Genomic DNA, 27516 nt, shown 5'->3' on the forward strand with positions numbered 1-27516 from the left:
TTGCTCCAGACTTTCAGACACTAATCAGATTTGCCTTTGAGAGCTCTGACCTGTTTAGTGATAAGTTGGACAACATTCTAGAAAAGATGAAAAGTAAGAGTCACAACCCAGTCTGGGAGGCTCTCCCAGGTTGCATCTATTACTAACAGGAAGCCATATGACACAGCCTTTTACTTTCAGAGGCAGCTTCTGCTGCTCAACACTGAGTACCCAGCCTTAGGCTACATCTGCACTACCCCAACAGGTTGACCTGCTCAGAGTCAATCTCTCAGGGTTCACTTTCACGCATCTAATATGGATGTACAAAATCAACCTCTCAGGGAACATGAGATGTGATGAGTAAGGGAAGCCAACGGGAGACCTTCTCGACTATGGACAACCAAGTTAGCCAAGCACAGATACGTCAATTTTAGCTATGTAGTTGTCATAGCTAGAATTGCATATGTGTGGTTGACTTATTTTGCATAGTGTAGACATAGCCTTAAAAGTGATGTCAGTCTTTAGACTTTTATAGAACGGATCCTGTAAAAGATCTCAGTACGAAAGAAGGATCCCAGCAAACTGCTCCCAAAGATTACTTTTGATAGGCTACTAAAGAGTCATCTTTTCTCCTCTGAAGTTTAGACCTCATCTCTCTCACCCTTCTTTGATACTTGGAGGGAGATTACTTTAGATCTTTGGATGTTAAGACACCCTACACAGCTCACAGGGGCTGACACTAGCTTCCCACTGGCTTCATTTGGCTGATTTCTCTGCTTATCACAGGTTGGTCAGAAGCGAATCTGTTTTTTTCCATCCCACAGCTTCATGTTTCCTTAAAGGATATATCATGGGATTGTCTACATGGGGAATTTAGTATGAAATATAGCTAGGGAAGGTATTTAAAACCTAATAGCTCTGTAGGCTGTCTTAGTCCATGCTAAGAACTCCTTTCTGAGTTTTAACATAATTCACTGCTGAAGTGAGTGCATAGAGACATCTCTGAAGTAACTGAAATTACTAATAAATAGCCCCTTTATAAAATATTGTAATAAAACCCCAACAATTTCTACAAAATCGGTTTCCATTCTTGACCTAGTGATAGTAGTAACAAACATGGAGTGAAAGGCTCAGCGAGGTAGCTGTGTTAGTCTGCATCTGCAGCAACAGCAAGAAGTCCTCTGGTACTTCATAGACTAGCAGATATTTTGGAGCATAAGCTTTTGTGGGCAAAGACCCCCTTCATCAGACGCATCCGATGAAGCAGGTCTTTGCCCACAAAAACTTATGCTCCAAAATATCTGTTAGCCTGTAAAGTGCCACAGGACTTCTTGTTGTTTAAACACAGAGTATAGTTTTGTGGTACAGTGATAATGTTAACAACATAAAGTTTGTCAACCTGTGCTATTCCATATTGAAGTCAAAACTTAAAAATGGGAAAAACAACAGTATAGCAAACATTGTCAGTCTGCTATCAGTAAATGTGAACCTCTGCTTTGTACAATTGTACCCTGTGGGCAAGAAGTGACTCATTGCTGCTAACAAGTTTAAAAGAGTGGATGGAACAAAAACAGAACAAATCTTTAAATGCTATGCAAGAGAGTTGTGTAGTTCATCAGAGGTATAGCTAATCTTTTCAAATAATAGCTGTGCCTGGATGAATATTGTCTCATTTGGACAGTATTTTACTTAACCTCTTGGGCTGATGCAACTTGAAACACTACTAAGAGGGTGGTATTTCTTCATAAGAATGAATGTGTTCATTACCATCAGTGACTTTAAAAATGCTACATTCTTTACCTTTGTTTTGCACAACTGTGTTTATATAGTTAGTGTGCAGAGATTTGAACACTTTTGTGGGAAATGGATGGCTAGATTCTGGCAATAGCATATGAAGACCTATGTAAAGTAACCAAAACTAAACCACAGACCTCCCTCAAAGCATTAAACTGCTTCTCAGACAGGTCAAATGCCTTCTGCATTTGAAGTCTTAATTCCTGAAAAACAGAGCTTGTGTGTGTGTCCCACAGATTGCTATGCAAATGTGTATGACCAGAGTGCCTGCCTCTCATTATTAAACTGTCTTGGTGAATACTTTTTATATTTTCAAAAATATTTTGCTTATGTATGGTTTCAGTAGTATTTGTGATTGTGGTTACAGGAACTGTGGTTACAGGCCTGACTTCATGAAGCTCCATAGCTTCTACCCTCACCAACAGAAGTTGTTCCATAGAAGACCAACTAAATAAAAGACAATGATTTCAGCCTCATGTTTTAGGAAGTTAAGAGCATATACTGGAAAGCAATCAAAGCTGCATAGTAGAACTCACTGGCTATGTCTCCACTAGCCAAAAACTTCAAAATGGCCATGCAAATGGCCATTTCAAAGTTTACTAATGAAGCGCTGAAATACATATTCAGCGCCTCATTAGCATGCAGGTGGCTGTAGCCCTTCAAAATTGACGCGGCTGGTCCAGACGGGGCTCCTTTTCGAAAGGACCCTGCCTACTTCGAAGTCCCCTTATTCCTATGAGCAGGTGGGAATAAGGGGACTTTGAAGTAGGTGGGGTCCTTTTGAAAAGGAGCCCCGTCTGGACGAGCCTCGCCAATTTCGAAGTGCCACAGCCGCCTGCATGCTGATGAGGCGCTGAATATGTATTTCAGCGGTTCATTAGTAACCTTTGAAATGGCCGTTTGCATGGCCATTTCGAAGTTTTTGGCTAGTGTAGACATGGCCACTCTGTACTGTCACAATGGAGATTTTGTTTCTAAACATGTTTCATTTGGGAAGCTGCCTGAATGATGGACAGGGTGTATTGTACCACAAAAAGAAACTCATTTAAATATAAGAAGCCCTCTCTTTAAGTATAAAAGGCCAAGTTAAACTATACCTGAATGTCTTATTGCTGAGTTTGACCCAATGTTTTATCAGAGCCTGCTGTTTGCCCATGAACAATGGTAAATTTGCAGACTTATAACCCATTCTGCAGTAGCCCTTCCTCAACTCAGCTACATCTTATAGCCAAAAACAAGCAGTCCTGTAGCACCTTAAAGACTAAAAAATGTATTAATTAGGTAATGAGCTTTTGTGGGTAAGACCCACTTCTTCAGATTGGAGCAAATAGTAAGAATCCAGGGTTTATACAGCACGGAAGTGGGGGGAAAGGAAAGAGGGAAATAAAAAAAATAACACTAGAGCAATACAATAGCCTGACCCTATTAATGACAAGTGACACCCCCCACCTCTTTTTTTCCTCTCCTTCCTTTTCTCCCACCTCTTATTATATAAACCCTGGATTCTAATGTCTACTCCAAATCTGAGGAAGTGGGTCTGAGCCACAAGAGCTCATTACCTAATAAATACACTAGTTAGTCTTTAAGGTGCTACAGGATTGCTTGTTTTTGAAGCTAAACACAGCTACCCCTTTGAGACCTCTTATAGCACTAAATGTATTCTTAACAACTTCTGACAGTGGGACTTATCAAGGACCCTCAGTGTGTAAATCATTGGTGACAAAAGGACTTAAACTCCTACATAATATAGGTGCTTTTGAAAAATTTACCCTGCATTCCCCTTTCTTGGAACTGCTATCACAGTGCTCCCAGTCCAGAAGCAGCCGGAGTGCTGTTACACCAGCTGCCTGATGAAGAAGGCCAGCAAGAGAACCTCATGAGAGCCAAACAGCAGGAGGTGCAGGGGAATGGATCATTTGGGGAGAGCCAAACAGCAATGGCTGATCAGGGAGATGGTACTGAGACCATATGGTATTATGGGAGTTGTGGGGGCTTTACATTGTAAACTAAGCAAATTCTTGTGTAAAATCAAATGTCAATGAAAAGTATTATAACAATGTATCATTAAGGCTTTAACTCCCCATTTCCTCCTGAATTCCTACTGCAGTTTTCCAGAACAGAGCTTGACCATTAGCGACAGCTCACCACAAGGAGCAGCTGTGAGCCAAGTCCTCAGCTCTGTTACGGAAGGAGCCATACATTTGCAAGGAGCCTGGTTAGTCCAGACTGGTGGACTCTAGTATAATGGTTACAGAGTACCTGCACTAATTCTCTGTTGATAGTCCTTCCCATAATGTAACAGCTCTTCACCTTTGGAGACTTGGTTTCAAATACAGAATTAGTTCACAGGTGTCTTTGGCATATGTTTTCTCCATATCCCTAAACCATTACACAATTAGGTGCATTATTTGTGCTTTCAATGCTACTGGCAATCACTGCTCAGGGGAGCATTGCTGCACGTCTAGCTTATAAAGGATTTGGCAGAGCTGTGTGAGGAAACCTGCCTGCTGCTTCACTATGGCAATTTCTCAACTACCAAATTCCCACACATGCCTCACAAAATATGAGGCCTTTGCTGGCATAAATCCTCAGTCAGTCTGTGGGAAAACAAACTGTCGTATACTGGAAGCACATGAGGACATGAAGAGACATGCTTTTGCTGTGTCATGAGGCATGCCGCAAAGATACATAATCTTTTAAGTATTTCCTAGATAGCTCTGGAAAGTAATTGAATGAGAACGGCTACATGATGATCCTTAGGATGTAATATGCAGGTAACTTGCAGGCAAAAAGGGCGTGGCTTAAAATTCCTGAACTGAATATGTGACAGTAAAGACAAAAAAGAACTCTGGTTGCATTGCAATTTAAAAGATGTCACTTAATGGAAACAAACTGGCATAAAATGTTTAGAGTTTTAAAGGGGGAATTAGTAAAGTGCTCCACTGAATTACTCCACTTGTACCAATGAGTTACATAATGAATACAGTTTTGCTTGACTGCCTGGGTTTTCATTGTACAGAATTTTAGTACTTAATTGGCTGTTGAGATAATGCAGGAAGCGCCTGAACAACGGCTAGCATGAGCCATCAGTGATGGATGTTGAATGGATCGAAGCATCATTTTACACAGTGCCTTGGCCAGTCCTTAGATAAGGGACTTTATTATCTGTCATTTGTGACATTAACTGCTGTTAGGAATGAATCACTGTTCTAGAATTATTAGGGGAAAGAGTGAAGTAGAACATTTTGTCTTGTAAATTAATTTAGTCTGCTTGTAGCAATGAAAGCACTAGTCAGATAATAACCAACAGAAAAGCTAAACCTCTTGTTGAAAAAATAAAGGGTACATTCTGGAAATCAGTTTTATAAACAAACAGCTATTGTACCCAACTGTGGGAAATTGAAACTGTGGAGAGGGTACGTTGTGATTTGGGGTAGAATTCTCAAAAGAACCTAAATTCAATTAATGTTCAGTGTGACATAGGGACTATGATGGGTTGGGTCACAGACAGGGCTGGTCCTAACTAATTGGTGGCCCCAGGCAAATGGGGGCCACTGGGTGGGGGTGGGCAGAAGGAGTCCTGCTGCACCTTTGGCCACCTGCAGCACACCCCTGCTGCCAGGCTGCTGAGCTGCGGCCCTGCCCTTCCCCAGTCCTCACATGGCAAGCGACTGCTGCCTCCGTTCCTGCACGGGCTGATCCATTTCGGCAGCCCCATGAAATTGGCAGCCCCAGGTGACCACCCAGCTCACCCACCCCTAGGATTGACTCTGGTCAGAGAGATCCCTTGAGACGGTCGCTTGATGGGCACTTCCCACAAGGGATAATACCAACCCCTCAGGAGCCTGTTCGTGCTGGGAGACAGCTAAAATCCTGCTTCTTGACCCAAACAGCCTGCCCCCACGCCCTGCTGTGGCAAGTGGGAAGGGAGGCAGGACGGGAGCCTGTTGGAGCTGGGATTTGGTTTAAATGCCTTGTCCTGGCTCCCTCAGGCTGGTAGGGAGGGGAGCCTGCTCTCTGGAGCTGCTCCGTCTCCGCAGGAATAGAATTTTAGCCATACTTGTTTACTCAACCTCCCATTTGATCCTTGTTTAGCTTGTTATATGCACTACTATGTTCAAACCTCTCTAGTAAGACTGTAAGCATAGTAATTGTAAGTATATGTGACATTTATGAGCAGTTGATTCAGCTGAAAAGAATGGGTGCGCCATGGAATTGTTTGTCTCACTGAAGTGTGCCATGTAACCGAAAAGGTTGGGAACCACTGGCGTAGGCCTCATTATTGTTATCCAGGCTTTTGTTACCTCCAAATGGATTACTGAGACACTTCCGACATTCAGTTAGTTCAGAATTCAGGAATCTGTTTTCTGCAGTGAGTACATGACTTCTGTGCTGTGTGATGTGCACTTTCAGGTGTTCCCGGTATTTGCCTTCAGGCTTATATGACAGAAAGCAAATGTGGGGAGATTTCAGAGAATGTTTTCCCCCTGGAATTTGTGCCCCATGTTTGGACCTTTGGAATCTGCTCTTGCCGATCTGCTGGGCAAGTTAGAAGGCCAGTCTCCCATGCTTTTTTGGTGTATTGCAGGATCAAGAAGGACTTGGGAGAGTTTTATTTTAGATGGTTGGAGAAACATGACTGTGGGATGTTGTGTTAGCAAATTGTATGCACCTTTCAAATGTTTAAATAAATAAAAGAAATATAACCTTTGGATCACACAAGAAAAATCGCTTTCACTGCCTTCTCAAATTTTCTACCCTATGCAGGGCCACAAACACATGCTGCCCATGTTTAGCCTTTTAAGCAGACTTGGGGGAACTAATTTTTATTTTTTATACTATTCATGAATAAGATCAATGGTTATTTTTAAGAATTTTAGCATGTGTTATGTCTTTAAATGTTCCCAGTCTTGCAAAATGATGGATTTTAATCACATTTTTAAATTATTTGTATTGATTACATTTTCACAGTTGTTGGGAAGTTATGTGAGGGATCAGGCAATGGCAGAAGGTCAAACAATAACTAACAATAGTTGAGATTCAAAAAGTTATTTTTATAACCGTTAAAAACACAAATTGTTAATATCATGTCACAACATACAAAGTAAATAGTATGAAATCAAACTCTGATTAGTTCTAAATTTGCCTGTCTGTACGTTTTGATTCTTCCTGATGGCAATACATTTTCATCATTTTGTGCGTGTGTATGGTGAAATCAATTTTTATCAGTATTTACCAGTAAATTCTAATCCTCTCAAGCCTATTCCAACATCTGCCTTTTACCCACATCTTTTCTGTTCTTCTTCTCTGAATTCCCAGCAGATTGTCATCCTGGTTTTTTGTTGCTGATGTGCAGAGTCACTTCAGTGGCCTCTGAGGAAATGCCTCCAGTGCAGTATTTCCCAATTTTATTTGGCCATGGGACCTTTTTAAACTTGAAAGAATTTGGCAGAACCCCTAATTAGTCTTACATATGGAGCTGAAAAAGTAGGTCACAAATAAGTAATAATAGTAATAAACAAATGCTAAACAAGGTCATGAGATCAACATTTAATTTAATTGCCCATATTTAAAAACAAAAATCACATTTAATGTAATAGATTTGATAGAGTGAGTACAGGAATTTACGGTGCTACATAACAGGCAATTGCACCACTGATTGGCTGCACACACAGTGCTGAGTAGTGATATCATTGTCCCCTCTCTCTGGCTAAGCTGGTATTACACAGGGACACTTATGGTGGCAAACACAAATTAAAATTGTTTTAAATAACATTTATAAATGCGTAAATATTATTATTATTATTATTATTTTATTATATTATTTTTATTTAAATCATGTGTTATTGTGATGGAATTTTCTCACTGAACCCTTATGTTCACTGCGTGAGATCCCTGGGTTCTGCGGAGCACCATTTGGAAAACACTGCTCTGGTGGACAGCTGGTAGTCAACACAAAAACACCAAGGAGCAATGTTAGAGGTCAGCAAAATGGAATGAGACATGTCTTAGATGCACCATCCAGATATGCTGTTCACTACCCCGCAAAGCTCAGCATATCAGAATGAGGAGGGTATTGGTGCTGGTCTTCACATGTATAAATTTAAGCACATCTGTCTGTGTGTAGGCAGTAAACTACATGGCTGGAATATAAGCAAACTGTTGTATTCTGTATAGTCTTTGGGTATATCTACGTGACAGCCTAAACTCAAAATAAGTTATTTTGGCATGTGGTGCTGTCTAAATGGCACCACGTCAAAATAAAGCACTATTTCAAGGCACCCCTTACTCCTCCTGAGATGAGGTGTACGGGGCATCAAAACAGCATGCCCGTTATTTCAAAAAATATTTCAAAATGACTGGCACATTGCATAGGCGCAGGGCAGCTATTTTGAGAGACCCACTGTGTGACATAGCCTTCAGGAGCTGAGCCAGACCAAGCTGTTCCTTTTTCTTGAAAACAGTCAGAAGACTCTGTCCGCCAGTGAGTGTGATTTATGGCCAGAATTCCAAAGCGTGCGTGTTAAAAAGTTATGTAAAATGGAGGGATTTGGGCAGTTGGGAGTTGAGCTATTAATCAAAGACAATACTGCATAGGAGAATATAATGAAGAGCAGAGATAGGAATAATTTTATAGAAACATTTAGAAATACATGAAAAATAAAAGCCAGCTTTAAAACATATGTAAGTGCTGCAGCCCTGAGTGCTTTTCATTTTACTCAGCCAGTTATTACATCCTAATTTTTAAACTGGTTCAGTTAGTGTTTCTCAATTCTCTGGTGCCATTCTCTGCAGGGAGAATATTAAATGACTCTTGAGCTTTTTGCTGCTGTTGATAGTGGATTGTTTTTTCAGAATGACTGGAAATGAAAATTTAAAAAAAGAATCTTTTCCTTCTCTAAGGAATGGAATGAAATTTTACTTGACATATTCCCCCCAAATTCTCTTAGTGCTCATGTTGGTATTAGCAGCACCCTAGAAGCCCATTGTGCTAGGTGTTATACGGGCAGTCGCTGCCCCTAAACAGCTTACATTTTAGGGTCCTGAACCCACAGATCCTCATTTAAGTCATTCAGGCCTCCCCATTGGGGCAACAGTCCATTCATGCACACAGTTCTCTGTGCAGGACTGGAGCCTGTATAGACAAGACAGGTGGGGTGTGAGAGGAAACAGAATCATAGAGAGGGAAAGTGGCTCACCTGTGGTCAGACAGGAAGTCAGTGGGAGACCCAGGAACAGAACCCAGGCCACCACAGTGTTGCTCTCATGATTTTGTTGCAAAACGTGTGCTATTTTGGTTTGCTTCTAAAGCCTCAGCACTTCTTGTTCTGAGCATCTCAGCGTTCTCTGTTTCAGAGGAGTAAGTATGTAGTCATGGTTTCAGAGAAAAAGTGGAAAACATCAATTATACGTGTAGGGTTGGCAAAACTGCCTGATGAGTCACTAGACTGCTGGTGTACAACCGCTTTGGAAGCAAGCTGGTAGTGAACTAACAATCTTATTCTGAAAATATATTTATCGTTCAAGCCAACTAGCCACTCTCAACCAGCCAGATATCTACATTAGTGACTTACATGTTGGATATAACAGCATTAGACCATACTGCCTTGGATTCTGAGACCTTCTCATCTTCCAGTATTAGCAGTAGGAACAAAGCAGAAATTGTTCTTCCCACTTTTCTGTAATAAACAAAAGGCAATTATTTGTTGCAGGAGGTTAGGCTTACAAAGTTATTGAGTTATGTGTGATCTGATTTCTTTGGGGTAGAAGAAGGATTAGAGCAAAGGTCAAATGTGTTCTTGTATGGGTGAGATTGTTAGAATTTCCTTGATAACATAAAGATTTATTTGAAATGAAATCATTGTTTAAATGGTCATAATTTTATTGTATTTCAAAGTAAAAATGAAGAACTCGGTGTGTTAACTAAAAAAAGACTGGAGACAAACCTGACTAAATCAAAACACATAACAATATCCTCTAGCACATTGTCTCTGTATGACCATATCTACAGTAGTCCAAATCTTCTAAATGGCCATTTTGAAGATTACTAATGAGGTGCTGAAATGCATATTCAGTGCCTCATTAGCATACCAGTGGCCACAGCTCTTCGATATTGCCGCTTTTCACTGCTGTGCGGCTTGTCCAGACAGAGGTCCTTTTCGAGAGGGCCCTGGGAACTTCAAAATCCCCTTATTCCTAGGAATAAGGGGATTTTGAAGTTGGTAAACTTTGAAATGGCTGTTTGCATGGCCATTTCGAAGATTTGGGCTACTGCAGATGTAACCTATGTGTTTTAAATAATTTCAAATTATTTGAATTATTAAAGCAATAAATTCAAAGAAATGCAGTTAAAAATATATGCCGAACATTTCCAATTATAGGCCCCTAGTGTTCGACACCTACATCTATAATAACCATCAAAGTAAAAGTAGTCTGCTTTGTTTGGGGCCTTTTTCTTTAGGTGCCTAACTGAAAATTTTTGTCCAAGATTTGTTTCTGAAAGGCCTTTGAAGCGAGAGAGGCTTTTTTACGGTAGGTGTGTAGTCTCTTTCTCTTGGGGGGTCACTTGATAACAAGTAGGATGTCTTCATGTCACCCTCCTATTTGCGAGTCTGTTGATGGCTGATCAGCCCAATTCTGATGATGCAAGTCTTATCACAGAAGGGGCATGTAGGGGCTAACTGCGGAAGAACCTTGTACATGACAGCTTTTGGGTGGTTTGGTATGCACTTCCCCATACCAGATGAGCCAGGAGCATGTATGAGGGAATCCCCTACTCAGGATAAGTGATGGTGCCATGGTAGCAAAACATATGTGGATAAGGAAAGAACAGAAATGTGATGATCTATGATTCTATGGTCTTGTGTAACCAGATGTAACAGTCTCATGAAAGCAAAATGGGACAAAAAAGAAAAAGTTGTACCAGAAAAGGACAATTAAAACAAATACCTTAAATGATAATGAGTAACCAGAGCAACTGCCTGACCAGGCAGAAAAGAACTCTATGTAAGCCACACAGAAATGAATGCAATTTGGACTTCACCGATGGGCATCGGCACAGGTGCCTCGGAACTGTGAGAAGAACTCCTGCCCATCCACAACTGTTAGGAGTCCCCTGTTGCTGAATGGATGTAAATGTTGCTTTCCTGTTATGCTTGAGAAACTGTTAGTTAAGGGATTTGTTTAATACTTGTCAGGCAATAAATTGCATGTGTCACCAATTATCTGGTCTGTACCTTTGTACTCTGAGAACCCAGTGTTGAACCTAAATTACTCTTGCCAGCAACAGGGCAGGTGTTGGTAACTGTTGGAGGGGTGTGAGCAGTTTTTGCTGCTTTTTTCTTCTTCTCTGCCTTTCCTTGTCTGCACGGTGGCAGGATGTCTCAAATTGTGCCACCTCCACCTGGATTACCACTCCACTAGGGACGGTTGTGGGCAAGGCTCTTCAAGGTGTCGACACCAATGCTGCACTTTTTCATGTTTGTAGAATATTTGATTGCTGGAAATGTACCAAAGACTGTGGCCACACTTGGCCAAAACTTTTAAATGGCCATGCAAATGGCCATTTCGAAGTTTACTAATGAAGCACTGAATTGAATATTCAGCGCCTCATTAGCATTAGGACGCTTCCGGCCATGGCACTTCAAAAGCGCCGCTTTCGAAAGCGTGCAGCTACACGGGGGTCCTTTTCAAAAGGACCCTGCTCCTTTCGAAATCCCCTTATTCCTCTAGTATTGTTCCTCTAATAAGAGGATTTCAAAAGGAGCGGGGTCCTTTCAAAAAGGACCCCCGTGTAGCCGCGCGCTTTCAAAAGCAGCGCTTTCAAAGTGCCACGGCCAGAAGCGTCCTAATGCTAATGACGCGCTGAATATTCAATTCAGCGCTTCATTACTAATCTTCGAAATGGCCATTTGCATGGCCATTTCAAAGTTTTGGCCAAGTTTAGCCACAGCCAAAGAGAGCAGGTGGCATCTTTTCAAAACATAGTCACGTGAGAATATACATTCAGTCAATGTTTGTTGTACTATTCATGTACCATTATATTATTTGCATTGCAATGTTTGCAGATGACTCAGTCAGGATTGGGGCCCTATTGTGCTGGGTTTTTACAATTGGGAACAAATCAACTTCTGGCCCAAAGAGCTTACAGTCTAAGTCTAGATAAGAGCAAAATGTCACCTGCTGAGTATGGAACACACAGGAGAGGAAGACAGTGATACAAGGTGCTCTTGTTGATATTAACGTAGCAGATGTAGAATAGGAATAAAGCCTGACATTTCATGAACGAGGCTCTGCCATGATACAAATAAATGTCTTCCATTGGCCTGTGATGAATTCACTTTAACCTGCCATAGGTCATATTTAAGATAGCCATGTTTGGCCTAGTGGCTAGAACACTGGACTGGACATAGGACGTAGGTTCTCTTCCTAGCTTTGCTGTTTGTGTGCTAGATGACTGTGGGCAAGTGACTTTTTCGTGTGCCTCAGTTTTCCATCTGGTAAGTGTGGGTAATGACCATGAACCCCTTTACAAAGTGCTTGCAGCTCAGTGAATGAAAGCAAGGTGTCAGAGAGAGGTGGTATTATTATTATATAATAGAAATAGCGTTGAGGTTGTTATATGAAATATGTGCCTTTTCTCTTTAACGACAGACAGTGAACTGGAGTCAATTTGACACCTCCAGCCAGGACAATTAACGTGGAAGGGTTGGGTCATTAGGGTGGAATGGATTGAAGAGGACCCCTGAAGTAGGGGAGGCCTATTAGGAAATGAAATATAAAAGGACTGCAGGGGAGACCGGAACCCATACCTGTTTTCTGTAAGGCAACAAGCACAATTGACTGGAGTCAGAATGCATAAAACGGGTATATTAATGAGTAACTGTCATGCCCTCCTCCTTGAAGGCATCTGCATAGATTGGGGAGTTGGGGGGGGCAGATGAGAGTAATCTGAAAAGGAGTGTTGGGGTCAGTGAGACAAGGAAGTGGAAAGACACACAGGGCAGGATCTGTACAAACTGCCCTGCCTAAGGCTAATGGGGAAGTGGCCTCCAAAAGGAGGCAGCCAGAGTTTGCTCATAGACCATGGTAACCTTCACTGAGCCCTACTAGATTAACTTGTGCAGAGGGTAAAGCTGTCTGGGCTCTGGAGACTATTTTTTGTTGTTGTTGTTTTAATTACCTACTCCAACAGTTTCTTGCTGCTGTTTGGGAACTTCTTATAGCCTGTCCGTGCTGAATGTTATACATGTTAAATTGGTTGAGTTATGATTTAAGAGTAAACCCTGATTGCCAGGGTATGTGGTCAGCCAGGGTATGTATACACTGTGAAAATATTCTGGAATAATTTATTCTGGAGTTATTATTCAAAAATAAGCTATTCCAGAATAATGCATCTACACTACAGGGAAGCTCTGGAACAGGTAAACCTTATTCTGAAACAATGTGTCTACACTCTATAAGAGCCTATTTCGAAACAGAGGCATTGAATGCACTGTGGTTTATTTCAAAATAGGCTCTATTCCCTGTCTGTATAGCCCCATTTTGAAATAGGCAGTATTCCTCATGGAATGAGGTTTACCTGTTTCGAAATAAACCATCTGCTATTTTGAAATAATTTTGATAGTAGTTGCATTGTTAAGACACTAGCAAAAATATTTTAATATAAGAGCCATTATTTTGAAATACCTTTTCTGTGTAGTCATAAACCCAGCGTGCGTCTTCCTTGTGTGTCAGACTGTGGAAACTATCATGGCATCTTCCTCATGGCAACAGCAAGGAAGGTCTTAGCTTGAATCCTCGCAAACTGACTCCTGCCACTCTCAGAAGAAATTCTCCCAGAATCCCACTGTGGCTTCTCATCATTCCAAGGAACATTGGACATGCAGTTGCTGGGCAGTGATGATCAAGAAGAATGTGGTGAACAAAACCAAGCCTTATATATGGGTTTCATTGACCTGACCAAAGCATTCGACTCAGTAAGTTGTAGCACCCTATGGAGCATCCTCTGAAAGATCAGCTGTCCCAAAAAATTAATTAGTATTTTAAGGCTGCTTCACAATAACATGACTGCCACAGAATTGAGCAACAACAAATCCCAAAGTGACCCCTTTGAGGTCAAAATGGGAGTCAAGCAGAAATGCGTCATTGCCCCATCATTGTTCTGCATCTTCATCACCATGATCCTTCACCTCATTGATGGCAAGCTTGCAGATGGTGTGAAGATTGTCTATAGAATGAACAGGAAGCTTTTGAATCTCAGGAGATTGAAGGCTGAAAGCAAGACCTCCACAACCTCGATCATGGAGCTCCGGTAAGCAAATGACAACGTGGTTGTTGCTGTTTCTCCCACAGCCCTTCAGACCATCTTAAGTGCCTTTGCTGAAGCATATGAGACTCTTGGCCTCACACTGGACTTCAAAAAGTCCAAGGTGCTCCACCAACCTTCACTGATAGGACAGTCTCATGGACTAACTATTGAAGTCAATGGAGAACTGCTGGAAAATGTGGAGCACTTCCCATACTTCAGAAGTCATCTTTTCTGCCAAAGTCAACACTGATGCAGAAATCCAGCATCATCTGAGCTGTGCAAGCTCTGCCTTCACCTGTACCTGAAACAGAGGGTCTTCAAGAACCAGAACATCTATACCAAGACAAAACTCTTTGTATACCATGCTGTGGTTGTTCCAACACTACTATATGCATGTGAAACCTAGACAACTTACAAGCATCATTTGAAGGCACTTGAACAATATCATCAATGCTACCTCAGGAGAATCGTAAGTATGTCTTGGGAGGATAGGCACAAGTGCACTATTGTCCTGGAAGAGTTGAACATGACCAGCATTGAAGACATTGTCAATCATAAACAACTTCGTTGGACTGGTCACGTGGTTCGGATGTCCGATCAGCACCTCCTAAAACAGATTCTGTTTTCCAAATTGGAGGAGGGACAGAGGAGCAGTGGGGGCCAGAGGAAGCGATATAAGGACATGCTGAAGGCACACATGAAAAAGTGCAGCATCAGTGCTGACACTTGGAAGAACCTTGCCAAATACTGTCCACAGTGGAGAAAGGTAATCGGTGAGGGCGTGGTACAATTTGAGAGGTCCCACTGCAGTGCAGATGAGGAGAGACAGAGGGGAAGAAAAGACTATCAAAAACTGCCCTGTGCCCCTCCAACAGCTACTAACAACTGGCTGCACTGTGTTAAGATCCGTGGCTCCAGAACTGGGCTGATCGGCCATCAACAGCCTCACTAATAGGAGGGTGACATGAAGGTGTCCTACTCATTATCGAGTGACCGCTAGGAAGAGATAGATAGTGTGTCTTGCTTGTAGTTTCTCATGGTGAAACTTCTTCACTTTGTATAAATAAACATTAATTGGAGCTGGGCATGAGATGCTGACTTTGTAGCCCACTGGCTTGGCATGTTCCCTGGCTTGGCACTTTGTGAGCCACAGAGGCTATCAGTTGGGGTGCAGGGGTCAGTATTGCAGAGGTGACACTCTCCTTCCCTTCTGCACAGCTCAAAGGTACTCAGGGCCCAGTCTGTCCCACAGTACGTGAATATATGTAGACCTGGGCACTTGATGTACAATGGATGCTGTTAACATCCTGAAAAAAATAGCTAAAAACAGGCTGTGGTAGCGGAGGAGAAAGGTACTTTTAAAAAAATAGAGAAAATAAATCTTAATGAATGTGACACTAAGTGTGGATGTTTCTGACTTGACTTCTGTCTCATTAGGGTTCTGTGAGCAATCACTGAATCTATAAATAAGGTTCCTAAAAGCTGCTTGATTGCTAAAATCCTGTATACTCCCAAACACATCAACCACGTGGTTTTATATATAAGTTGGGGGGAAATCTGTTAAGCTTCAGCATATCTAGCATTAATGATAGCAATTTATAATTAACCTGATTTAGAAGCCAAATGTAATACTGATGAAAATAAGAGGGTAGAACATATAGTAATTTATTCCAGTAGAGTGGTCATGACTATTGAATTAAATTTATTCAAATTAACTTTAAAAAAAATCTTCGCTGCACTAGACATGGAAATGGAATTACAGCAAGTCACTAGTACAAGCATGAGCATTGCATATGTGAAGTCAAGGCTGTGGAAGTTTGGGGCAAAGTCATTTTTTAACAGTGAGGGAAGATCAGGGGAGTAAAGATAAATTTTGGTTTTATTTTAAAAGTGGGTGGAAAATTATGATATTTTATGAACTGCCCCTTTCCGAGACTTGCTGGTTACTTGCCTGTCAGTTCTGTGTAGGACACTTCCTAGGATTCCTTGTGTCCTCCGTAGAACAGCTCCTACCTCTAAGATGAAGGCCATTGTAATATAAGTACCTAGTTGGAAAATGGGTGGCAGAGGTTCAGCTACACACAACATCACTGTCCAGCAGGCAGTAAACCTGTATGCTGCTGAACCATACGTGGTGTTTGCCAAAAAGAATGTAACTTAGTTGGAATTAAGTATTCAGTCTGTGAAAGGGCCCAAAATTGTGGTAGTTTAAAAAAAGCCCAACACGCCAACCAGTCCCCAGCAGGTTGAATTCCAGATGGAAAAGGAGAACTTGGAATAATATGGTAGTGTATTAAGGAAAACGTGCTGCTGGTCATATGCATTGTATGTGTTTGCATACATTGATGAAAGCAAGTGACAGAGTGATTTCCAGGAGTGCGATAAACAGTGCTTTTCAAGGAAGTGGAGAGCCTCAGGTTCTGTTGATTTCAGTTGCGCTGCAAGAATTGCAAAATGAGGCTTTTAATTCAAAAATATGAAAATTTTAAAATTATTTTCCTGTAGATTCTTTGTGACATATGCGCCTCACTGATCGAACACGGAGCCTTTGCAGCCATTATTAAAATGCCCGTTTAAACCTGTCACCTTACCTGTTCATTCCAAATGGTACAATTGTCTTGCTTGTCATTTTCTAGGATGCTTGGCAGATAATTGGGTATCTCCTGTTAATGATAGTTGTGCAAGTGATGAGTGGCCCCAGCATCTGTCATGCTTTCATGCCACATCTCTAGTTTTCCCATAACAAGAGAATCTGGTTTATAAAAACTCTGCTGATCGTGAGGAAAAGTTAAATCAAATAAACTTCTGAGCTTTTGCTTCAAGATATAGTGCTCTCACAGTTCCCAGTGAGAGTAGAGAGGTCTTAGGACCAATGTACGCTAAGCTGAATGCTTGGGCTGCCACCCAGGAGAGATTCAGATGCCACCCAGATGATTAGCAGAGAATTCCCAGCCTCCGACAGCATGTGTTTCTATTGGTGGTGCATATCTGTACATACCTCAGTGCCTGTAACAAAATTTATTCTGCACATAGATGGAAAAAAATTAGAGGGAACAGAGCTCAGGACTAACCAAGATTGGAAATCTAATTCTCTAATTTAAGATTTATTTCTAAATTCAATTATATCTGTTTAGCAAAATGAAGATATGTGTACTCCAGTCATGAATTCAGTAAGACTAATACATCATTTTAATGTGTCACTGCAAGCAACTTAGTAGCAGTAGTGTTCTGCAAAACCATTTTCTATGGAACACACTGAATATTAACGTGTTCTTTAATGTAGTGATTATTTGCCTTCAGTTTCTAGGGCAATGGTATTTCAGTATTGCAGCTGACAAAGGAAAGCTAGCAGTATGTTCCATGCTCTGTACATTTCCTGCCCATCTGGCAATATATGTTCAGCTTTATATCTCAGCTGTGCCAAGCATCCTTTTGTTTAGACAAATGTTTGTTTTTCTCCTAGGTGCTCTCTTTGCTCCTTACTCCTACTGACAGAAGTGTATTTCTCTATCCTTCTCACTGCAGGTTATCCAGCTGGGTATCCCACAGCTGCCCCTGCCTACAATCCGAATATGTATCCAGCCAGCAGCCCTGGCTATGCCCCAGGTAAATACAACTTTTCATTCTGGCAGCAGTACAAGACACACTTAAGGATACCAGAGGATCTCACTCATTTGCCCTTTGTTAACTGGCACATAGAATCCGGCTGTTTCCATAGGCTTTTCAGCAAATATTTAATAGTACCCAGGCTGTAGTAAGCATTCTGCTTACTTCACAAAGTGTGTTATCAAATGTTTCCCAGTTTTCATCTGTCTCAGGTATGTCTCTGGCCCCCCTCACTGTAGCATCTGATTGCCACACAGTCTTATTGTATTTATCCTCACAATAGCCCTGGGGGGCACAGCAGTGCTGTTGTCACAGTGAACCATGGACGTGACTTGCCCAAGCTCACATAGGAAATCTGTGGCAAAGCAATTAATTGAACCCTAGTCTTCCAAGGCCTAGGCTAGAATCCCAGTCAGTGGACCATCCTTCATCTCTAGAAGGTTGTCAAAAGTATCAAGAGAGAATTAAAACAGAACTGCATGGTATTATGGGTTAGCCTTCCTTTCCTCTGTGTGTGCTCAGTCGATAACTAGCAAATTTTACTAATTCTCACTGAAGTTCTGGCACGTTGGGAGTGCAAATTAGCAAGGACCTACTCATTTTGAATATTATGAAGTACTTTTCTTGCCTAAACAAACCACTTGCATTTTGAGCCCAAACACTGAAGTTCTTCCTCAAACGGTGGTTCTCCTTGGAGCCTGTGAAATATTGTCTTTAGGCTCCAGTTCAAGAAATCCCTTAGGCATGTGCTTAAAGTTAAGCATCTGTTTCAAGAGGTTTTTTGAATGAGGGCCTCAGGTGGAACAAATAAAAATATTTACTGATGTCGGCTAGCTCCGTACACTGTGAACAGGCTCATAGATTTCAGGGGAGATACTCATTCAGCAAGAATCTAATCAATGTGACTGAGGATGGCAGAATCAGGGGCTAAATAAGGGCTTCGGGAGATGGCCCTTTTTTATTTTTTGCTTCACGTACAATGTAATATAAGCAGTGCAAAGCATAAGAAGATGCAATATCTCCTTTTGTAGCTCCAGCAGCTTTGAAGTACTGTACATAATTTGTTTGTTATCTGTTGGCTATTTAAGCTGAAAAGTAGTTCTTACAGTGATACTGGCAGGGTGGAAGGAAGAAGGACAGGAACTAAAGGTCATAGTCCTGGGAGGGAGCAGGAACCCTTTTGAGAGGGCATAGGGGGCAGGGAAAGACAGTAGAACCTGCTGAGGATGGGGTGATGGGGAAAGGTGTTTGTAGTGGTGGTGGAAGCATGGATCTGGAGGGGTTGGTGGGAGCAGAGCAGAGCAGGAACCTGGGGTAGGGTGAAATAATGGGGATGGGTGAGCTGGAAACGATGGAGGAAACGGAGCCAAAGGTGACTGGTGTCATGGGAAATACCAGTGGCAAAAGAAGTAGGGATGCAGGGGAAGAAGTAGGCAGATGAGGGTGAAAGCAAGGAACTGGAGTTGGGGGCACTGAAGAGGGAGAGGAAGAGAGGGACCTGGAGTCTGTGTTGGGAGGCAGACTGTTTATAATAAGCCCTGGGTTTCTCAGCTCCATTCTCCAGTGGAAAAGCAGTGTGCAGAAAGCTTCCATCCAGCTTACGTGTAATTACCACGTAATTACAGGTTGTACCTTGTGTGCTAGGTGCTTATGACAGACAGCAACGAAGGGTCCTGTGGCACCTTATAGACTAACAGAAAAGTTTTGAGCATGAGCTTTCGTGAGCACAGACTCACTTCACAGCAGCACAATATGACAGACAGTGACCTGGGGAAGCTTGGTAAAGAGATTGTCTCAAGTAATAATTTGAGAGTTAAGAGGACAAACAGGATGATGCTCTTTAGACTTGTTATCTGCATCAGGTGAGAGTGTTAGACAGCTGGGATAAGGCATCAGTTTAGGAGAATGATGCACACAGTCAGGATTTAAATGTACAGGACCCTGAGACAGACTTTGGGGTAATCCCTGATCTGTACTGAGGAAAGGAAATGTGCTTGTCCCAAAAAGAGGCTAATAAAAATAGCAATTGCACCCTGTAGCCCCAAGCAAAACCAGAAGGCGCATACAGAGTCTCTGAGACAGGCCAGGAGAGGACGAGGAAGGCTCTGCACGTTGGAGCTCTGGGAGGATAGTGTGTGACATTGAAGAGGAGGGAACCAATGACCCAGCCGAGTATGTGCATGTTCCCCCTCTCAAGCACTCTCCTTCCAGTTGAACATCAGCACTTAAAAGCTTGCTGCCAAATGAGTAGGGCCCTGCCTAAGGCACAGTCCATTTTGGTCAATTTCATGGTCATGGTATTGTAAAAATCCTACATTTCATGATTTCAGGTACAGGTTGAACCTTTCTCGTCCCCACACGCTCTCATCTGGCAACATCCGTTGTCCAGCATGATTTTAGTAAGCCAAGTGTCCATCATGGATCTGGCCAAGTTTCCCATTGTCTCTTACAGTTTGTTTCCAGCCACCAGTCCTGGCTCTTAGGCTACGTCTACACGTGCACCCAACTTCGAAATAGGCTATTTCGATGAATAACGTCTACACGTCCTCCAGGGCTGGCAACGTCGATGTTCAACTTCGACGTTGCTCAGCCCAACATCGAAATAGGCACAGCGAGGGAACGTCTACACGCCAAAGTAGCACACATCGAAATAAGGGAGCCAGGCACAGCTGCAGACAGGGTCACGGGGCGGACTCAACAGCAAGTCGCTCCCTTAAAGGGCCCCTCCCAGACACACTTTCATTAAACAGTGCAAGATACACAGAGCCAACAACTAGTTGCAGACCCTGTATATGCAGCACGGACCCCCAGCTGCAGCAGCAGCAGCCAGAAGCCCTGGGCTAAGGGCTGCTGCCCACGGTGACCACAGAGCCCCGCAAGGGCTGGAGAGAGAGTATCTCTCAACGCCCCAGCTGATGGCTGCCATGGAGGACCCCGCTATTTCGATGTTGCAGGACGCGGATCGTCTACACGTCCCTACTTCGATGTTGAACGTCGAAGTAGGGCGCTATTCCCATCCCCTCATGGGGTTAGCGACTTCGACGTCTCGCCGCCTAACGTCGATTTCAACTTCGAAATAGCCCCCGACGTGTGTAGACGTGACGGGCGCTATTTCGAAGTTAGTGCCGCTACTTCGAAGTAGCGTGCACGTGTAGACGCAGCTTTAGTGTTCTGTGCTGTTATGTAGCTGTAATTTACCCCTAAATATCTTCTAAGAACCCGGTAAGCAGTGGAAGTGTTGGTTATACTGCTGAGCAATATTGACCTCCTGTGGTTCAGCAAATCCTCTTGTTCAGCACCAGTCAGGTCCTGAGGGTGCTGGACTAGAGAGGTTCAACCTGTATTGAAATCTGAAATTTCAGCGTTGGAACTGTAGGTTCCTGACGCAAAGGAGGATAGTGGGGGCATCGCAAGGCTGTTGTAGGGGGTTGTGGTATTGCCACCCTTACTTCTGCACTGCTGCTGGCTTTGCCTTCAAAGCTGGGTGGGCAGAGAGCCACAGCTTCTCTGACGGCAGCCCCACTGCCAGCAGCAGCAGCACGGAAGCGAGGATGGCATGTATGGCTTAGCTACCCATACTTCTGCATGGCTGCCTTCCAAGCTGAACTCTCAGCCAAGAGCTTCCATTTTCCGAGCTGCCCATTGTCACTTTTACTTCAGTGCACCTGCTGGTGGTGCTGCCTTCAGAATGGGGCACTGGGCCAGCTGCTGCCACTTTCCGGCCGCTCGGCTCTGAAGGCAGTGTGGAAGTAGGACTGGAAATGCTCGGACCTCCCTGGAATAACCTTAGGCCCTTTTTTGGGTAAGGACCTCCAATCTGAGACACACTGATCCCCCCCTTGAAATCTATTTACCTCATGGTAAAAGTACACAGAAGGGTAGATTTCATGGTGGTTACCAGATTTCATGGTGGCTACGTCTACATGTGAAGCCTACATCGAAATAGCTTATTTCGATGTAGCAATATCGAAATAGGCTATTTCGATGAATAACGTCTACACGTCCTCCAGGGCTGGCAACGTCGATGTTCAACTTCGACATTGCGCAGCACCACATTGAAATAGGCGCTGCGAGGGAACATCTACACGCCAAAGTAGCACACATCGAAATAAGGGTGCCAGGCACAGCTGCAGACAGGGTCACAGGGCAGACTCAACAGCAAGCTGCTCCCTTAAAGGGCCCCTCCCAGACACAGTTGCACTAAACAACACAAGATCCACAGAGCCGACAACTGGTTGCAGACCCTGTGCCTGCAGCATGGATCCCCAGCTGCCGCAGCAGCAGCCAGAAGCCCTGGGCTAAGGGCTGCTGCCCACGGTGACCATAGAGCCCCACAGGGGCTCGAGAGAGAGCGTCTCTCAACCCCTCAGCTGATGGCCGCCATGGCGGACCCTGCTATTTCAAAGTTGCGGGACGCGCAATGACTACACGGTCCCTACTTCGACGTTGAACGTCGAAGTAGGGCTCTATCCCCATCTCCTGATTTGGATAGCAACTTCGACGTCTTGCTGCCTAACGTCGAAGTTAACTTCGAAATAGCGCCCGACGCGTGTAGCCGTGACGGGCGCTATTTCGAAGTTAGTGCCGCTACTTCGAAGTAGCGTGCACGTGTAGACACAGCTGATCTGTGACAAATTTTTCACAGCCATGAATTTAGTGACAACACCCCCCCACTGCTGCCACGCCTGCCCTGTCCCCTCCCCCACTCCAGCTCTTCCCCCAAGCCCCGTCCCTCAAACAACACAACTTGGGGAATTCCTGGGGAAGGGGGCCCTAGCAGTAGGGGTTGAGCCCCCCTGCGCTCACCCTGGGGCCAGGAAGTGGGGTGACCAAACCACAGCTCACTCCATTTCCCAAGCCCAGCTCCCAGCTGCGTTGCTGAGGGGAGCGGAGCGAGTTGAGGACATGTTGCTCCACTTTACTGCAGCTGGAAGGTGGTGGAGCAGAGCAAGCTGGCTGAGTCACTCCACTTCCTGCAGCTGCAGACACCTCTGGTGAGTGTGGGGGCAGGCTCAGCCCCTGGTATTGATTCCAGGCCGCTCTGGCTGTGTCTGGATGGCAGTCACTATTTTGGGATACAAAAGTGTCCTGAAAAAACGAGAAGCCCTGTGGCACCTTATAGACTAACAGATTTTTTTTTTGAGCATAAGCTTTCATGGGCAAAGATGTGCTTCATCAGATTCGTGTGGTCATGCATGTAGTCATCTGATGAAGCCCATGAAAGCTTATGCTCCAAAAAAAATCTGTTCACCTGTAAAGTGCCATAGGACTTCTCATTGTTTTTAAGGATACAGACTAATACAGCTACCCCTCTGAAACAAAGGTATCCTGAAATAGCTGCCTGCATCTATGCAATGCACCTGTTTTCTCAAAACAGTTTTCAAGATAACGGGTGTGCTATTCTGGCATCCCTGTAAACCTCATCACATGAGGAGTACAGGGATGCGTCGAAATAGGACTTTATTTCGGCATGTGGCACTGAGTCAGTAGTGTGCCAAGGAGGCTAAGGGCATAATGGGTTGCGCTAGTAGGGGCACTCCCACCAGATCAATAGACATGATTTTTCTCCTCTGTTCAGCACTGGAGAGGACACATCTGGAGTATTGCATCCAGTTTTGGCCCCCCCACTACAGAAAGGATGTTGAGAAATTGGAGAGAGTCCAGTGAAAGGCTATGACAATGATTAACAGGCTTTGGCACATGACTTATGAGGAGAGAAGGAGGGAACTAGTCTGCAGAAGGGAACTAAAAAGGGGGATTTTGACAGCAGCCTTCCGCTAACTCACTGGGGGTTCCAAAGAGGATGGGGCCAGTCTATTCTCTGTGGTTGCAGATGACAGAAGAATTAGCAAAGGCCTCAAGCTGCAATGGAGGAGGATTAGGTTGGGTATTAGGAAAAACTACTTCACTAGTAGAGTGGTGAAGCACTGACATGCATTTCCTAGAAAGGTGGTGGACTCTCCATCCTCGGAGATTTTTAAGACGAAGCTTGACAAAGCCCTGGCTGGAATGATTTAGTTGGGTTTGACCCCCCCTTTGAGTAGGAGATTGCACTAGATGACCTCCAGAGGTCTCTTCCAACCCTAATCTTCCACAGTTCTATGGTGAACCATCCTATGGATGGGATGGGTCTACTCAAGGGAAACGTGGGAGGAAAAAGATTGTGTACAGTCTATAATGATGACAGGTTTTCAGACCTGCAGATCAGCATTAAGGAGAGTGTTGGCATTGTCAGTGATATGGTACAAAGGACTTTTTATTCAGGTGGAGGACTTCCGAGTTTGATTCATTGGGCTGTAGGAAGCCAGGGCTGGAGCCAATAAATGAAACCTTCTGTCCTGTTTGTGGGTTTTGGAGAGCTTTTGGCATACTTCAGGACAGTTAACCAACCTTTTGGAATTCAGCCTGTGCTGTTCATCCATATGTGTACTGTGCAGTTAATAAAACCCAGTGAAAAGGGGATCAAGTTACTAACATATATAAGGAGAAGGAAACTATTAACAGACTGAGGAGAGAGAAGCAGTATCAAGTGACAGGATAATGTGCTAACTGACGGATTTTGGTAAAGGGGGGCAGGCATTTAAGTCCATCTACGTTGCACAATCCTTTCGGTAGCATACAGTGAACACACACTTCCCATCCTGCTAGCATGGATACACATAGCAGCGTGCAGATCGTGAGGCACTGGTTAGGCGACTAAAGCAAGGACATGCCTGAAATTTGTGGCTATATTCATAGGTGTATTGTGGCTTTTTCATCTGTATGGTTGTTTTTAACAGTGTAACATCCCGCTGCACCTCTGCTGCCTAGAGTTTTTGCCCAAGACTCCAGCAGTGGTGAAAGACTCCAGCAGCAGGGATTTGGGAAGGCTCCAATAACCTTAGGAATGCACATGGAACATCTCATAGTGCTGTGTACTTTTCCCCGTGGACCTGAGTGAGTCCAGGAAAGTTATTTATATGCAAACTGTGGAGCGAATGAGCCAACAGCTCTGAACTGTGCCCCTTAGAAGGAGCACCTTCAAAGGCTATTAAAAATATTGCATTCATTTGAAAAATAGCTCATGAAGATAAATGGAAAAATTAGTCCTGTGGTAGAGAGAGAGGGGCAAGAAAGGTACATAAAATGATGAATGGTAGAGACAAGGTTAACCAGGGTTTCCTATTTTGCCTTTTACAGATGCAAGAACAAGAAAAAAAGTCAGTGAAGCTGAAAAGTAGCAAAATGATAAAGGAAACTGTTCTGCACAATGCTTCGTTAACTTGGGGAACTCCCTGCCCCAACGCAGGATTGAGGATAAGAGTTTAGCAAGGTTCCAGGAGAGATGAAATGATGAGAACATCCACACTTTACATGAGACAGGATAAAAATATAAAGGATGGATGTACATCTTAATACCTCAGTATCTAAGCCAGCCATTGATGGTTAGAGTTTAGGGGCAGGGTATTTCATAACTGGTGATTACAAGAACTCTTGTCTCCTTGTTCAGAAGCAATTCCTATGCTGCTCTCTCCAGATTCTCCTATTGTAATAACAAAATGCCTTGTGTTTGTGGAAGAGAAAACAGAATGGCAACAGCGACTGGCACTGTCCCTTCCTACACGCTCCATAGTGTCTGTGAAGGAGAGACAAAAATTGTGTAGGCACTAAGGGTTAATTTTCAAAAGCACTGAAATAACTGGGCCATCTATGCTCCATTTTAAACCTGATTTTGGCACTTAGGAGCCTAGATCTTTGGAGCCAAAGTGCCTTTTAAAACTGGGACTCAGGTGCCTTTGGAAATTTTAACCAAGATCAAAACATCTTACAGCTTCCACCTCCATTGTGTATTTCCTATCAGACAGTGCAGGTGAAGTCAGACTTATTTCTTCCCTTTGGTGACTTCTCACCAATTCTTATAATTCATTCATAGAAGGGGATTTAACAATCAGCTGCTGTCAAACTAGTGCTCCCAAACTGCTTATCAAACTGACAGTTCAGAAATAAATCAGCTCCACATCTGACTCTTTAATCAAACCCCCTGCTCACTTATGAAAAAGTTTCTAGGTGCAGTTAATGCAAAGAAAGAGGTAAAGAAATCCCCCAAGAGACTGATTCAACAGTCTATATATATATGTGGTTGGGTATGATTTTTGCTTAGGTTATGTCTACACTACACAGAGTAGTCACTGGGTCAGCTGGGCCATGTCAAGGTGCCCCAGCGAATTGGGGGAGCATGGGACACCCTTGCACCCTGACCCGCTCTTCCCACCCACCTAGTGCTCCCTCTGGGGAGCAGGGTCAGGGTGTGGGAGACTTGCCCCTCTCCGCCGGTGTACCTTATCAGTATGCATACTTCATCTTGCTGAATTCTCATCAGTTATGCTGTGTGGCATGGAGTTCCCCCAGGGTAATTAAGCAATGGGGAGTTGGCTTTTAGTTCATTCAGTAGAAACTCGTACCTTTACCCTTAAGGTTCCAGGTTCAGTCACACCTGCTGAGAACTTGGCTTCATTAGCTTTACAGGTTTTAAAGCAGAGGTGGGCAATAATTTTCAGAGGGACCACTCCACAAATTTTGTTGTGGGCCAGCTCTGGGTAAGTTTCTGAGAGAAGCCATCCTCTGTCTCTTTAAGGGCAATCTGTCCTGCTCTGTTGTCTCCCCTTCCCGTGCTCAGCACTTGTGAGTGAGTGACTTACTGTATCCATGCTTCACACTGAAGCAGTTTCTCTGTGTGTCTGCCTCTCCCCGATCCCTGCTCTGCAGCGATGCAGTACAGGGGTTGCGGAACACCCTGACTTCAGCACTAACCTCTTCCCTCCACCCCCTCGCCCTCTGCACAGCGAGCAGGAGAATCCTAGGAGCAGCTCGGCTGCAGGGGGAACAAGGTGTGAGGAGGGGCAGCTGAACACAAGCTGCTGGCTGTAAGTCTGAAAGCTCTGCTCATCAGCTGCATGGGCTAGAGACAAATGCTTGGCAGGCCAAATCCAGCCCCTGGGGCTGAGTTTGCCCACCCCTGTTTTAAAGCAACTTTTGAAGGTGGATCTCGTAGGGAGTACAGCACAGAGCCTTTGACTCGTTCATTCTGTGTCTTGTATACAAATAACTTTCCTGAACTCAGATTGGTATGCAGACAATAGTAGACCGTACTATGCAATGTGGGTGCATGTCTAACATTGTAGGGGAAAAACTGTGTGATGTATTATTTGAGAAATAGCATGTGAATAAAATAATAAAGACAGTGTCCCACAATAGTCACATATAGGGCAAAGTTAAATTATATAGCTAACCTTTAACTGCTAGGCAAATATGACATTTACTGAATTTCTAGGGCTTTTTCATGCAGCCAGCTTTCTCAACGTCCTTCTCTACTTCTGTAAGCAATCGTCTTTAATCTCCCAATCCTGAACTGTCATGATTCACTAGCTTGGGGCTAGCAGGCAAAATTAACGGGTCCAGAAGCTCAATAGGGGATACTTTTAAGAGCCAAAGCCTTGGAATTAATCACTCCCATTGAAGTGAGGAGGCCTTCAGCACCTCGTAGAGTGGGCCCTTTGTTAGCAGAACCTTTGTTATAGGCAACATATAGTTAAAATAGAAAAATTTGGATTTTAAAGAAAAACTGGTACAAAAGGCCTTTCCTATAATATTCCATTCCATCAGTGTATCTATGTGACAAAGTAGGGACTATTCTCCACTGTGTTAAATGAAAGTGATCTTGAGTAATACTGTGGTTCAGTGTCTCCATTAAAACCAGTGGCCTGTATTGATACAAGGCACCTTTACTCAGATTGAATCTGTTTCTGTCCTAGAGCAGGTGGAATAATCAAACTGCTCAAAAGAATATG

At 43.5% G+C, this 27516-nt stretch overlaps 1 protein-coding gene across 5 annotated transcripts in view; it reads left to right on the forward strand.

Moving 5' to 3' along the window:
* The window catches only part of FAM168A (family with sequence similarity 168 member A), a 439787-nt gene that overhangs the window by 342562 nt on the left and 69709 nt on the right, over positions 1–27516 (forward strand). For all 5 annotated transcript variants that reach the window (XR_012642790.1, XM_074979688.1, XM_074979517.1 and 2 more), the window contains one exon: positions 17609–17689. Coding sequence is in view for 4 of the 5 variants with exons in the window: in XM_074979688.1 (XP_074835789.1) it covers positions 17609–17689 (81 nt within the window). In the remaining variant the exon portion in view is untranslated. The remainder of the gene's footprint in view (positions 1–17608; positions 17690–27516) is intronic.

The sequence above is a fragment of the Carettochelys insculpta genome, chromosome 1 (assembly GCF_033958435.1).
Source record: "Carettochelys insculpta isolate YL-2023 chromosome 1, ASM3395843v1, whole genome shotgun sequence".
NCBI classification, from domain to species: Eukaryota; Metazoa; Chordata; order Testudines; family Carettochelyidae; genus Carettochelys; species Carettochelys insculpta.